General features: G+C 50.9%; 1 protein-coding gene across 1 annotated transcript; it reads left to right on the top strand.

The window, feature by feature from the left end:
* Positions 1 to 682: 682 nt before the first annotated feature.
* Tob2 (transducer of ERBB2, 2) lies at positions 683 to 12,845 on the top strand. The gene is made up of 2 exons (XM_046429510.2): positions 683 to 2,274; positions 8,705 to 12,845. The coding sequence occupies exon 2, from the start codon at positions 8,802 to 8,804 to the stop codon at positions 9,837 to 9,839; it is 1,038 nt and encodes a 345-aa protein (XP_046285466.1). The 5' UTR covers positions 683 to 2,274; positions 8,705 to 8,801; the 3' UTR covers positions 9,840 to 12,845.
* Positions 12,846 to 13,562: the final 717 nt, after the last annotated feature.

The raw sequence follows: 13,562 nt of genomic DNA, 5'->3' as shown, positions 1-13,562 counted from the left end.
CTGACTACAAATACCAGCAAGCTTTGCCGTGCCCCACTGCTCAAAAGGCACCTTCCCCAGGGCGCAGTCCTAGCGGTTATATCCGAAACCCAACCCGAAGCCGCCTCTGCCCACCCGCCAGCCAATAAAAAGGCTGTTGCTAACATGCCTGCTATATTTTTAGCTTTCGGTGCTTGGGTACCAGCGGTGGGCTGAGTCTCGCTGCCGAGGTGGAACCCGCGAACTGGGGAGGGGAGGAGAAAAAAGGGGCGGGTGAAGCGAGGAAAGGCGGAGGGGCGTGTGTATGACGCGCTGCCACTCGCTGACGCACGAGGCAAGTAGTCCCTGGAGGTGTCCCGGGGTGGAGCGCTCTGAATGTGGGGGATGGTCGCTGTCGCCCTCGGGCTCCCTCCCGCCTCCCCGTCTCAGTGGAGTTTGCCCTCCAGCCCGATGTTTCTCTGCTGCTGTCAAGGAGAATACATTTAAACCCCCACGCTGGCGTTCGGTCCTTGCCAAAAAAAGTGATCAAGGAAAATAAAATGCAAACCGTAACTGGAAACTTTCCGATCTCACCACCCCACGTGGGTTCGGAGGCTGCCGTTGGTCCAGAACGGTCAGGAACGAGAATAAAGGCGGGGGGGGGGGAGTATTGGGGAGTGGGCAGAGGAGGGAGTAGACTCCTGCGCAAACATCCCCACCCAGGGCTCCGGACCTCGCCGTCCGGCAGTCCTGTCCGCCTGACCTCACCGGTCACAGACCTCCCTACCCCCTACTCTGCCCCACACTGTCACAAAGAGGCAAAGTGATCTGCACCGCCGAGATCCCGGCAGAGGGAACCCATCCCGGGTTCGGAAAGTCTTGCTCCGCTGCCTGAGGGACCGTCGGGTGTGCGCGCCCATCGTGCCTATTGTGGGCAGGCGCCACACCACTCCGCGGGGCTATTCCTAGAATTAGCGTGGCTCTCCTAGCCCTCGTAGGGGTCGCAGGCTGGGGAGAGCCAACTGGAGCGTTGGCTGGGGGGCGGCGCTTGCGCGTCTGCGTGGAAAAGGCCCTCTCCCTGCACCGGGAACCTGGTGTCAAGAGGTTACTCAGCTGCTGGCCATCGGCCTCTTCATCCCGCACAGCGTGCCCCAGGCCCCATTCCCCCTCGCCCTCCTCTCGACTTTTAGCGTACGACGACGAGGCGAGCCGCGCTCGGAAAACTCAGGCCAATGCGAGCTCAGGTCCGAAACCTTTCCAGAGCTCAAGAGGTGCCCCTAGATCTCGCACCCAAGGAGGTCGCAACTGGGCGAGCGTGGGGGGACAGGCGCCTAGAGCTGGAGGGGCGCGCCAAGGTAGCCTCGGTGGGAAATAGTTCGGACAAACGTAAACTTGCGTACCGCAGGCGCCCCGGTAGGTGCAGGGTCGGAGGTTAGGGGAGAGCTTCCTGGGGCAAGCTGTGCCCGCCCCACCCCCGACAGCCACCGTCCAGCAGCCGGAGTGAGCGCCCACCGTGTCTCAGCCCGGTGCCTGCCCTCACGGAGCTCCCCGTCTATCTGGGGATGCTCCTTACACGCTAAGCACGAGCTCAGAGAGTGGCTTGGGGCCGCAAGAAAATACGGCACGGCAGTGTTGTGATGGGGAAGGGAAGACAGACAGCCAGGCCGAGGAGGTGGCGACGCGAGAGGGTCTAGAAGAGAGACTCCCCGCAGCCTTTGCCTGCGTCCCACGCCCAGCCGGCTACGGGGCCGGAAGGGTTAAGCCGCGGGCCGGCAGGGAAGTAGTCCCGGCCGGACGCCCCGCCCCGCCGGCGGAGGGACGCATCACGCAGGGGTGGGGAAGTCGGATCCGTGCGCAGGGTTGCTAAGGGTGAAACTTTTCATTGACTTTGCTCACTTCTGGCCGCGGCGCGGGAGGGTGCGGGTCGTGGGCGGAGAAAAGCTAGTGGCTCGGGCGACGCGGGGCCAGGAGGGCCAGGTCGTCCGCCGACTACAGCAGTCCGTCCTCCGCCCCGCGACGCGAGCCACCCTCTGGGCCGCCATCCTAGTGTTGTCGCCGCCGGTCGGCCTGCCCGCGGTCGTCCGTTCCCTGCCGCCGAGTCCGACCTCCAAAAAAGCTGAAAGAATTATATTAGGAGTTATAGCCCGTAACCTCCTCCTTGCTCCCAGCCCTCAACGACGAAAAGGACACATCGACCCCCGGCCTCGCAGCGCCGGAGAAAGCAGGGAGAGCGACCTCTGCCCCGGGCCCAGGACCACCCTGGCAGGAGAAGACACCTGGCGACCCGCAGCCCATCCCGCCGCCGCGGAGACCCGAGTGAGTGCAGGGGCATGCGGACGGGCGGGGGGGGGGCTGACACCCACCGGCTGGACAGCCTGCCCCACCCCGCCCTTGCTCCGGCTCTTGGCTTTGCTGGACACTCCACGTCGCTGTCACCCCCTCCCCCGCCCGGCCAGCATTTTCCTCGCCCCTTCTATCTTCCTTTTAGAACCGCCCACACTTCTCCCTTGCTCCTCTACCCTGTCTCTGATCCTGCGGTACCCAAGAGCCACCTTCTCTCCCAGGTGCAAGAGTGGCCTCTCCTGGATGGAGTGCATTTCTTCCCTTCCTCCTTCCCCAGTTCTTATATCCCAGATACTCGCTAGATTTTCCTTGTTCCCCAAAGAAACATACCTCCCACTGCCATCGTTAAATAAATGAGAGGAAGGAAGGGGATCCTGCTTTTCTGCTTTTCCCGTGTGCATGAAATGGGGTTGCTAATTAATATGGATTATTTCTGGTTCTGTGGAGCCTGAAGGATGAAGGTTGAACACTCCTTCTTGGGGATGAGACCGATTAGAGGGAACTGTCCTTGAACCACTCAGCCAGAATTCATTTCAGCTTGAAATCTTTATCTTCTTGGCTTAAAGGGAAAACTGCGCGTAAAAAAGTACCAGTAGGACTATGCCAGCTAGTGGATTCTACTTGATCTACATAGGGTCCCTGGGAAGAAGGGCCCTACTCCTAAATTCCTTTTCCAGTCCAGAGAATGGATTGTGCCCTTGACCAGGTATCTGGGGAGAAGGGAGGGAGCAAATGGAAGGCACAGCCGGCTGACCCTCTCCTCCCCTTGGAGCAACCGAACCCCACACGCGGGGCTTCAACTTGAGGACCAGCAGACAGGGTCTTGGATGCCTTCTCACTGTCCAACCTATTGTTTTTTACCTTCCTACCCACCCCACCTGGGAGTAGGTCCCTCATTTGATTCTCAGTAGAAAAACATCCCTCTTGCTTTCTTGTCGCCTACCCCCTTCCCTCTCTTAAGCATTGAGAAAAGCAGCTTGTGTGGGAGGCCGGATTAGGGAGGTTTAACACCCTGTAGGGAAGCTTTGCAGAGGATCTGGTAAGTCTGGTCATAGAGTAGGCCTTGCAGTGGGAGGAGACTCACGCAGAATTTTAAATATTAGAAGGTGTTCAGGTTTCCGATGTGCAGTTTTTCCTTCCCTGCTGAGAACCTTCCCCATTTCCCTGAAATCCTTTTTCAGACTTGGATTAGAAGTGGGGTAAGGTTTGAGGCCCCCTGACGTTAGGCCTTCTGATTGCCGACAGAACTGGATCCAGTTCCTGCTTTTCCTTTCCTGACTGTGAGGTGCTGGAGCCGAGCCTACTGGACATTAAGTGGAAAAGGCTCCTTTCTCTTTGAGTCCACCGTCAGTCCCTACAGCAACTCCAGACAGCGGCTGCCCACCCTTGGAATTCAGATTCAGCTGCAGGGGTGGGGGTGGGAGGGCGAGGCCTTGTCTATCCCAGCCCACCCCTTTCTCCCAGAAAAACTCATTGGAAGCAGGTCCCTAATTCAGCAGTCTTCGGAGGCACTGGAGAGAGATGGGGAAAGTTCTGCCCCTCGTACGGACGCGGTGGGTGGTACGAACCGCGAGCTGGCCTAGTGGGTAGATTTGGACGAACTGTCTTGAGATGGGAGGGGGCGCCCGCCACGCAGTGCGCATGTGCGTCGGAAACTTTTCCTCGGCTCCGACCCTCGGCCAGGTACCCCTGCCGGGCATGCGTGGTTGGGCCGGCTGACCCGCCCCCGCGGAGCGCGCAGGGAAGTGTAGTGTGCGCAGAAGTAGGTCACGCGTCCGCGCGTGCCCGAGCGGCCTGGGCGCTGCGGCTCCCGGAGTGCAGAGCGCGCCGGCCTCGGAGGCCGGGGAGGCCGGCGGACCCTTCTTTGGGAGAGCCCTGCGGGTCGCGCCCAGTGATGCCCGGGCCACGTTTGGGGTGGGTGGGAGTGAGACCCAGCAGGGCGAGGTCAGCTCCAGCCCTGGAAACATTCAGCCACGCCGCCCTTAGGGACCGCCGGTGGGGCGGGTCCTCGCGGTGACCTGCGCTCTGCAGACAGGGACCCCAGGGCTGGCTGCCGCCTCTCCCGGCCTTGCTCAAATCCAGAGCATCCTATAGTGCTTGATTGTGGGGTGATGTCAGTGTTGAGGGTTTCAGGTGCCTGAATATTTTTATAGATTTGGGGCCCAGTGGATTCTTTCACCATTGTCCCTTCAACCCTTTTTAAAAACACAACTGCTTTTTTGTTAAAAACTTGCTTCTCTTTCTTATTAGAATAAGATATACTCCATGTTTGTATAGATATTTCAAAATATTCTACTGTCATATATAACTAAGAACAACAACAACAAAAAGAGCTTGTCTCTCATGGTGCTCGGTGACGCCTGTAATCCTTGCTGAAGCCGGAAGGTCTGCAAATTCGAGTCCAGCCTGGGCAATTTAGCAAGACCGTGTTGCAGAGTAAAATTAAAAGGGCCTAGGGTGTATCTCAATGGTAGAGTGCTTGCCTAGCATGTGCGAGGCCCTGGGTTCCATCCACAATAAGGGGATCGGGGTTTCTGTTCACTAGTCCTCTTTGGAATCTGTATAGACCGAGGCTTCCTTCAGTGTCTCCCCACATCTTTGCCTATAAACTTACTGTTAAAAACACAAGTCAGCACAAGGGATCTGAATCCAGGTTTAACCTTGTGGCTGAAAGTAAGCAAATTCCGGAGGATGAGATTGTTTTTTTTTTTGTTTGTTTTTTGTTTTTTTTTTTTGTGTGTGTGTGTGTGTGTTTTATAGGAGCAATTGAACGCAGGGACCCTTAACCACTAAGCCATATACCCCACTCCTTTGTAATGTTTTAGACAGTGTCTCACTGAGTTGCTGAGGCTGACTTTCAACTTGCAATCCTGCCTCAGCTTCCAGAGTCCCTGGGATTACAGGCTTGCGCCACCACAAGGAGGATAAAATTCTTGGTGAAACTAGACAGAAATTGCATTTGTAACTTTAATACACTGACAGAAGTGGAGATTTTGCTATTAAAAATTTATCCCCACACACACAAACACACATATGCTTTTTTGCCACCTTTCTGGCCTTTTAGTTGAAAAAGATTTCAAGAATTTTCTGCAGCTTAACAAATCTACCTGTTCCTTTTATTAAAGGATAGGTATTTCTAAGCACTCTAATCTTACCACACTTTCATGAATATTTTATATAGAAGCTCTAGAAATTGTCCATAGCTTTGTAAAAAAAATTAAAGAACTCATCCAGTGATCACACTTATCTTTAGCTGAAGACAAGACAGCACCAGTGCTTTAATCCTGTCCCATAAGCTTCTTGAAGTCAAAATTAGAGCCTGAGCTGATAGAGCAGAAAATCTCATTCTGGTCATCCGGCATTTTTGTAAGGTTCCACCCCACAACCATCTGGCCTGGCCTGTTCTCCAATTAAAGAGGCAAAGGTAGCATTATACACTTCCTTATTTGTGCAGCAACATCACTGAGGTATAAATTGGTGTGCAGCTTTAGTTGCTTATGCTGCAGAAAATGGTTCACTAGGCAGGGCTGATGACAGTGGTTCTATTGTATATTGGGTGGGAGGCTTATTTCCCAATGACTTTGGCCTGCATTTAAAATGCTCCCGTTTTGAGGCTGAACTGTTTGGGGCTGTTTATTTGGAAGGCAATTATACAGTCAAGTTTGAGTAGGCCTAGAAAGGCATAGAAGTCCTTTCTTTGGTCTGGGTGGAATACCAAGAGGCACATTTTAAGAGGCCATGGTATGCCTTAGGAGAAGTGTCATATGTTGACTTCAAATATGTTTTACTTTTCAAACTCTTTGAAAACACTGGCTTTAACTCCAAGCCCATTCTTGGGATCTGATGCCAACTTTCTTCACATTTTTTTAGTTTCCTCCATGTTGAATACCTCTAGTTCACCATGGTGACCTTTTTGTTTGTTTTGTTTTGTTATGCTTGGAGGTTGAACCCAGGGCTGTTCTACCTTCATTTATTTTTGGTCCCAGGGATTGAACCCAGAGGTGCTTAACTACTGAACCACACATCCCTAAGCCCATTTTATTTTTTATTTTGAGACAGGATCTTACTTAAGTTGCTAAAGCTTGTCTTGAACTTATGATCCTCCTGCCTCAGCCTCCCGAGTTGCTGGGAATAGAGGTGGGTGCCACCATTCCTGACTCAAACCTCCATTCTTAAGCCTGGTATGATGTTGTACACCTATAGTCCCAGCTACTCAGGATCACTTGAGCCCTGGAGGTTAAAGGTCAGCCTAGGCAAAATAGCAAGACACTATTTTTTTTTTTTTTAAAGCCACCTTTCTTGGGAGGAGTCCCATGGTCGTATAGCTAGCTTTGTATCTGGTGATGAACCAATCTTCAGAAACAGAAAGTCCCTTTTTACCATTCTTCTCTTTAAATCTAAAGGGGCTGGGGATATCACTTAGTGGGTAGAGTACTTACCTCACATGCACAAGGTCCTGGGTTCAATCCCCAGCACCATTTAAAAAACAAACAAACAAAAAAAAAGAAAAAGAAACCCTGGAAGTGATCTGTCTTAATCATGAATAGACATTTGAAGAAACTTACAGATCAAAGACCAAAGTCTTTTGGAGGCTGGGATGAAGAGGAAAACAGGGTTTCCTGAGTACTGAGCATTCTGTGGGCAGGCTTGGGAGAGGGACGAGTCACTGACTCCCCATGTGACCCTCTCTGTTTCCTCAGACCTGAAATGAGAGTCCAGATGGAACTACTGAGCTATGGTGCTCTAGATTGATCCAGTGCATCTTCTCAGATACCTTCATCCCAGAATATTTTTCTTGAGGATTTAGTCCTAAAAGTGTTCCTAGGAGCCAAGGGCCCAAGTCTAAGAATGAACAGGGAAGTGTGTTGGGACAGGTGTTCAGAAAACTCAAGACCCCCCAAGCCTACAGCTGGTACCTGGACACTTCATGCTGAAACCAGAAGGAACTTTAATCACAATCCAACACTGAGTCTTTCACAGGACGGAAGTTGCCCTTGACAGGTCATGGATCAGTCTCATCTCTGTGCTGAGCTCAGCAGCCTAGACTTGCCCAGAGATCTGGTTAGGGAGATGTTTTGGCCCTGCCTTCCCTTAAAGATTGCCCTTTTTTAGTTCATTTTCTCCCTGAGCGTGAGTTCAGGAGCCACCCTTTTGGAGAAAGTGAGAGTAGAATCACTAGCTCTTAGGACTTAAGGATCATGTTCCTGAAACATGAGGCTGGCCCAGACCTATGGGGTAAAACTTTTTTGACCTCAGTGGGATTGGCTGTAAGAGAGTCCCAAAATAACAATCTGAGTGTTTATCTTGGGCTGCCTTCTCCTCCAGCATCTCCAAACACTTGATAAATCTGATCCAGTGCCGAGAACAGGTGGTCAGACAGTCCCTGGGAAACAGAGTGATGATGGGGTCCCCAGCTGGAGACTACAGGGTGATGGAAATTTTTTTCCCTCTGCCATCATCCTCATCACTTACACCTTCTACAGAAACTACAGAGATTCCCTCAGGCCACACCAGTGCTGCTCGTGTGTGTGTGTGTGTGTGTGTGTGCGCGCGCGCGCGCACAACAGTGTACTAGGATTGAACCCAGGGGTACATTCCCCACCTTTTTTTTTTTTTAGTTGTAGATGGGCACAGTGCCTTTATTTTACTTGTTTATTTTTATGTGGTGCTAAGGATTGAACCCAGTGCCTCACGCATGCTAGGCAAGTGCGCTGCCACTGAGCTACAGCCCCAGCCCTACACTGTAGTTCTTAAATCAGTTCTGCAAACCCAGACTGAGCCTGAAAGCCTCACACCCATGGGGCCCAGGGTAACAGATGGATATGACTGAAGTCCAAGCCCCAGAGAAAAGTTGGCAGTGTTCCTTCATGTTCAGTGACCTGTATCCCTTTCCATGTAAGGAGGAGAACTAAAAATTTTAAACTTACATCTTAGCCTGTGACAGTTTGGGGACATGACTTCACCAAGATATTACAGAGACAGCAAAGTCCTTCCCTTCTTCTGATGAATTAGGAGCCTGGATTTATTCATTTATTTATTTTTGCTTGGGGTGTGTGTGTGTGTGTATCATTCGTACAGGGACCCAAATTCTCATAATGGTGGAAAACAGCATTCCGTCTGTGTTTATTATTTTAAAAAAATAGCTAACTTTATCAAGTGTCTATTAATGCCAAGTGTAGCATAAGACAATTTATATCCTCCAACTCCATGTCAGACACATTTTCCCAGTGAGAAATCTAAGGCTCAGAAGGAAGTAACTTGTCTACAATTGTATAGTTGAACCCAGCCACTGGTAGAATGGTAGTTGATCCAGAGTTGGTGTTTTTTTGTCTGTCTTTGGCCACTTCCATCTGTCTGCATATATATATTCATGATACTCCTTTCCTTCTTTCTCATTTCCCAGAACCATCTGGAGCCCAAGTCTGCCCATCTTACATCTGCAACCACTTCCCTTGGCCTGTGCACGTGCCCTGCACTGATTCTCTGCCTAGGAAAGGACCATGCAGTTAGAGATTAAAGTGGCCCTGAACTTCATCATCTCCTATTTATACAACAAGCTGCCCCGGCGCCGGGCAGACCTGTTTGGAGAGGAGCTCGAGCGACTTTTGAAAAAGAAATATGAAGGCCACTGGTACCCTGATAAGCCACTCAAGGGCTCTGGCTTCCGCTGCGTCCACATTGGGGAGATGGTGGACCCTGTGGTAGAGCTGGCTGCCAAGCGGAGCGGGCTGGCAGTGGAGGATGTGCGGGCCAACGTGCCTGAGGAACTGAGTGTCTGGATTGACCCTTTTGAGGTGTCCTACCAGATTGGTGAGAAGGGGGCTGTGAAAGTGCTGTACCTGGATGACAGTGAGGGCAGTGGTGCCCCAGAGCTGGACAAGGAGATCAAGAGCAGCTTCAACCCTGATGCTCAGGTATTTGTGCCCATTGGCAGCCAGGACAGCTCTCTGTCCAATTCCCCCTCGCCGTCCTTCGGCCAGTCACCCAGCCCCACCTTCATCCCTCGCTCTGCCCAGCCCATCACTTTCACCACCGCCTCTTTCGCTGCCACCAAATTTGGCTCTACCAAGATGAAGAAGGGTGGTGGGGCATCTAGTGTTGGGGGCGTGGCCAGCAGTGGGGCAAGTGGCCAGCAGCCACCACAGCAACAGCCTCGCATGGTCCGCTCGCCCACCAACAACCTGCTGAAGCACAAGAGCCTCTCTTTGTCTATGCATTCACTGAACTTCATCACAGCCACCTCGGCGCCTCAGTCCCAGCTCTCACCCAATGCCAAGGAGTTCGTGTACAATGGTGGTGGCTCGCCCAGCCTCTTTTTTGATGCGGCTGATGGCCAGGGCAGTGGCACCTCAGCACCCTTTGCGGGTGGTGGGGCCAGCACCTGTAACAGCAGCAGCTTCGATATGGCCCAGGTATTTGGAGGTGGCACCAACAGCCTTTTCCTGGAGAAGACACCCTTTGTGGAAGGCCTGAGCTACAACCTGAACACCATGCAATACCCCAGCCAGCCGTTCCAGCCTGTTGTGTTGGCCAACTGACCACTCCTCCACCCAGAGGGCCAAGAGCACCCACGACCACAGATAAGAAAAAAGAAAGGAGAGGAAAGGCCAAAAAAAAGAGGAAAAGAAAACTGTACAAAAATATTTCCAATCTTCTCACTCTCGCTTCTAGAAAAAAGATCCAGCCCAGGCATGGAGTGGGAGGGGGCTCCTGAAGCACCGAATCGTGGTTAACTCAACCCCCCACCCCGACCGTTTTCCTGCCTGCTTCTGATTTATTTGGTTGGTTTGGGTTTTGTATTTTTTTTTTTTTTTTACATGTAGTTTTCTATATAACATCTTTAATTAGTGGCTTCCTGTGCTAAGAATGGTCCAGATGTGAATTGCTGCTCCCTGTTCCCTCCTCCCTCCTTCACACTCCTTTATGATTGGTGTGTCCAAGCTCACAGGGAAGGAAGAGCTGCAGCTGGGGCCAACCCCCCCCAAGTAGGGAGAGGCTGGTCCATTTCACTGCCTGCCCTCCAGCTATCCTCTCACTCAAAGCCATCCAACCTCAGCAGGACTTCTTGGGCCCTGCCACCCAAATAGGTCTGACCCCAGCCCACACTCCCTCTCAGGCTGGGCCACAGGGAGTTTCTGGCTAGCCACTTGACACCCTCCCCCAAGAGCTAATGTCTGTGACTACAGGGAGGTTTGCACTTTGTCTTGTTGAAATCCTTTCATCTCTGTGCTGTGGGCCCATCCACCCACCGACCCCACCAGGCCTAGACGATTATCATGGCTCTGGACACCCAGCATCCTTTATAAGCATGGCCTCTTTCTCTAATGCAGCCCTTCTTCCCTGGGCCTGAGGCTGCGGGCTAGGAGGTGGGAATAAGGGGTGTGTGTGTGTGTGTGTGTGTGTGTGTGTACACCCCTGTGAGTATATGTGGTTTGCTGTCCTGTTCTAAAGGATTCCAAGCCATGTGAAACTTCCCTCTGGATGTGATTCTGGGTTGCAGCAAGTGCTTATTTATGTATGAGGTTGGGGATGGGCTGGGGTGGATTGTCAGTTTTTTGTAAGGCAGTATGGAGGGGGTGACATTGACTGAGCCTAAGGCACTCCCAGGGGAAAGCACTGCAGAAGGAACTGGTTTCCAGACTGCAGAGGGATCTGCACTTTTGTTTGTTTTTGACCAAAAAGAAAAAAAAAAGAAAGGGAAAAAAAAAAAGAATTATACACACACACACACACATACATACACATATATATAGGGGAAAAAATATATATACACATACAATATACATATGTGTGTATGTGTGTGTATATATATATATATACATATATATATATACACACACACACACACACACACATAAGCTCTGAAGGGTAGAAGGAATATCCAAGCCTCTGTTGCCTAAGAGAAGTCCCTGGACTTCAGTGACCCTGTTGTGCAACCTTACCCAGGATGGGAGCTGCTTACCTGAGTTCCATTGGTGGGGAGTTGGGGGTGGGGAGATAGGACCCACATTTAGAGTCAGTCAGTGCCTATTGCGGGCAGTCCTGAGCCTTGCATTATGACTTTTTGGTCTTCTGGTTGTGTTATTTCACTCCATCTGTGTCCCTACCTGATAGTTTCTCGGTACCTCTCTCTTGTCATCCCCCTCACTGCCCTTACCCTGCCTACCCTGGACCTTGATGCTATGAGGCATGGTCTCCTGGGTAGGCCAGGCTGGACAGGCATGTGGTCCTCCCAGCCATTGTACTTGTGATACAGAAGGTCACTGGTTCCCCTTCCTCTGCAGAAGAAAGGGTTTTTTCCAATCCATGGCATAGCTTCTGAGCCACAGTGCTTTGGTAATGGGGCACTTGGCATCAGGGCTCCATCACCAGAAAGCACCAAAGTCCTGGTACCCCACCCCATTCCATTCTTCCCAGGACCCCAAGTGGGTACTGCTGTGGCAGTGAGTCTGGCCCAGACAGACACTGCCGGCCTCCCCTCCCTATAATGGGCACCAGCTCTACCTCCCCATCAGGGCAAGGCCCTGGCTTCTCAGCCCAGCACCATCTGTTCCTCTAGACCTCTTGGGCCAGCCCAGTCTGGGTCACCCTGTCCCTCATCCTTAGCTCCCATGCAGGTGACAGGCCCAGGCAGATAGCTCCTCTCTGGGAAAGGTTGGATGCTGCCTTATCCCCCTTCTGGCCCCTCCTGTGCACACACACACACTGGTACCACCCGCACCCAGGCCAGCTCATTTTTCACCACATGCAGGGAGAGGGGGAGACCAATCCCTTCCTGTCTCTTGAAATACGAAGAATAATGTGTGTTCAGGAGCATGTCTCCTACACTGGGCTTTTGGGCCTGGTTTGGTCTGTCTTGTCTCAAATCTAGGCATTTTTGCTTCAATTTTATTTTTTTTAAGAAAACAAACAAAAATCTGCACTAATTTACCTGGTTTCGTAGGAAATTTTTTTTTATTTTTTACATTTTTTGGTGTCCCTTTGTATTGAATAATTTGCTACATTTGTAAAATGTAAGAGGTATATATAATATATGTATATTTCTAACGTAAGAAACGTAATTTTTTCTTTTCAAGGTTTTTTCTTAAAAAGAGGAGAGAAATTGATATTTTTTCAGGAAAAACAAACTTTAAAATAAAAAAAGAGGAGAATAAACCTTTTTCTCCCCTTTCCCCATCCTCTATCTATCCCTCTTTCCCAGGAACAAATCTAAAGATGGATTATCTTGTGAAGAATGTAAACTGTCAATCCAGAATGTCTTTTTCTCAATGCAGGGAGCTATAGATTCTCTAATTCTCCCTAAGAGTGGGAGGGGGCATTGAAGCAACTGTGGAGAGGAGCCAGGGGAGCAGGGTAATGACTTTTTTTTTCTTTAGTGAAGGAGGAATACAATCAAGTGTTTTGTATTCAGAATGTTGTGCAATATTTTGAAATGGGACATTGGTGTGTTAGAGATTTAGTTTAAAAACAAGATTGATCAAATCTGTACAGTTTATATTGTTCCAGATTTTTTTAAGTTTGTATTAAAAGCATGATATATAATAGCCCTTTCCTTGCTCCTAACTTGTTCTGTTTATGGGGTCTCTTGGGATGGAGAGAATGGCAGTAGCCCAACCCCTACCCCTGGGTGGACATAACTGACTTCTTGGTATGCCCACTACCACTGTCCTTTTCCATGTTGCAGACAGGTTCCTTGAGGCTAATAGACATTTTCTTGTTTGGTAGTTGCTGGGGCCAGGACTGGAAGCAGAGCCTTAAGATTGGGGTTCCTCTTTGTGGCTATGCTAGGAACTGCCTATTCCTTGGAGAAAAAGGGAGAGGCCCACCTGCAGCCTACTCTAGATATAGTATTTGCCTATCCAAGCCACTTGCTCTTTGGATATGGCCAGAATGAGGAGAGCCCACCTAAGCCATGTTTTGTCCAAACACCTGATACTCGGGTTCTCTATCCTTTTCTTGGGCCAGACACCTCCCTGGCTGCTTTAGAGGTGACAACCTGTCTGAGCCCAGGATTGGAAAGCAGCCCACTTTTCTGCCACTGATTTGAGATTTCAGCCACCACCTCCTTCTCCCAGGACCCCAGGGCCATGTTTTTCTTCACAAGGTCAGGGCTCATTAATGCTGCCCAAGGTCTTTGGGCCCAACTGGGCCCAGAGTATTTGTGAAGGTACTTGTTGAACCTTTTGCGGGGGGAGGGATCCCAGGGATTGAACTCAGGGGCACTTAGCCACTGACACATACCCGGCCCTTTTTTTACATTT

Source organism: Marmota monax, unplaced genomic scaffold, assembly GCF_021218885.2.
Source record: "Marmota monax isolate L192 unplaced genomic scaffold, Marmota_monax_Labrador192_F-V1.1 WCK01_AAM20220418_F8-fsc00051, whole genome shotgun sequence".
NCBI classification, from domain to species: Eukaryota; Metazoa; Chordata; class Mammalia; order Rodentia; family Sciuridae; genus Marmota; species Marmota monax.
Note: the sequence above shows the minus strand (reverse complement) of the source record. Positions and strands in the feature narration are given on the sequence as shown.

Bases quoted from the DNA above. Each gene is read 5' to 3' on its own strand.
- Tob2 (XM_046429510.2), top strand. From the start codon at position 8,802: ATGCAGTTAGAGATTAAAGTGGCCCTGAACTTCATCATCTCCTATTTA.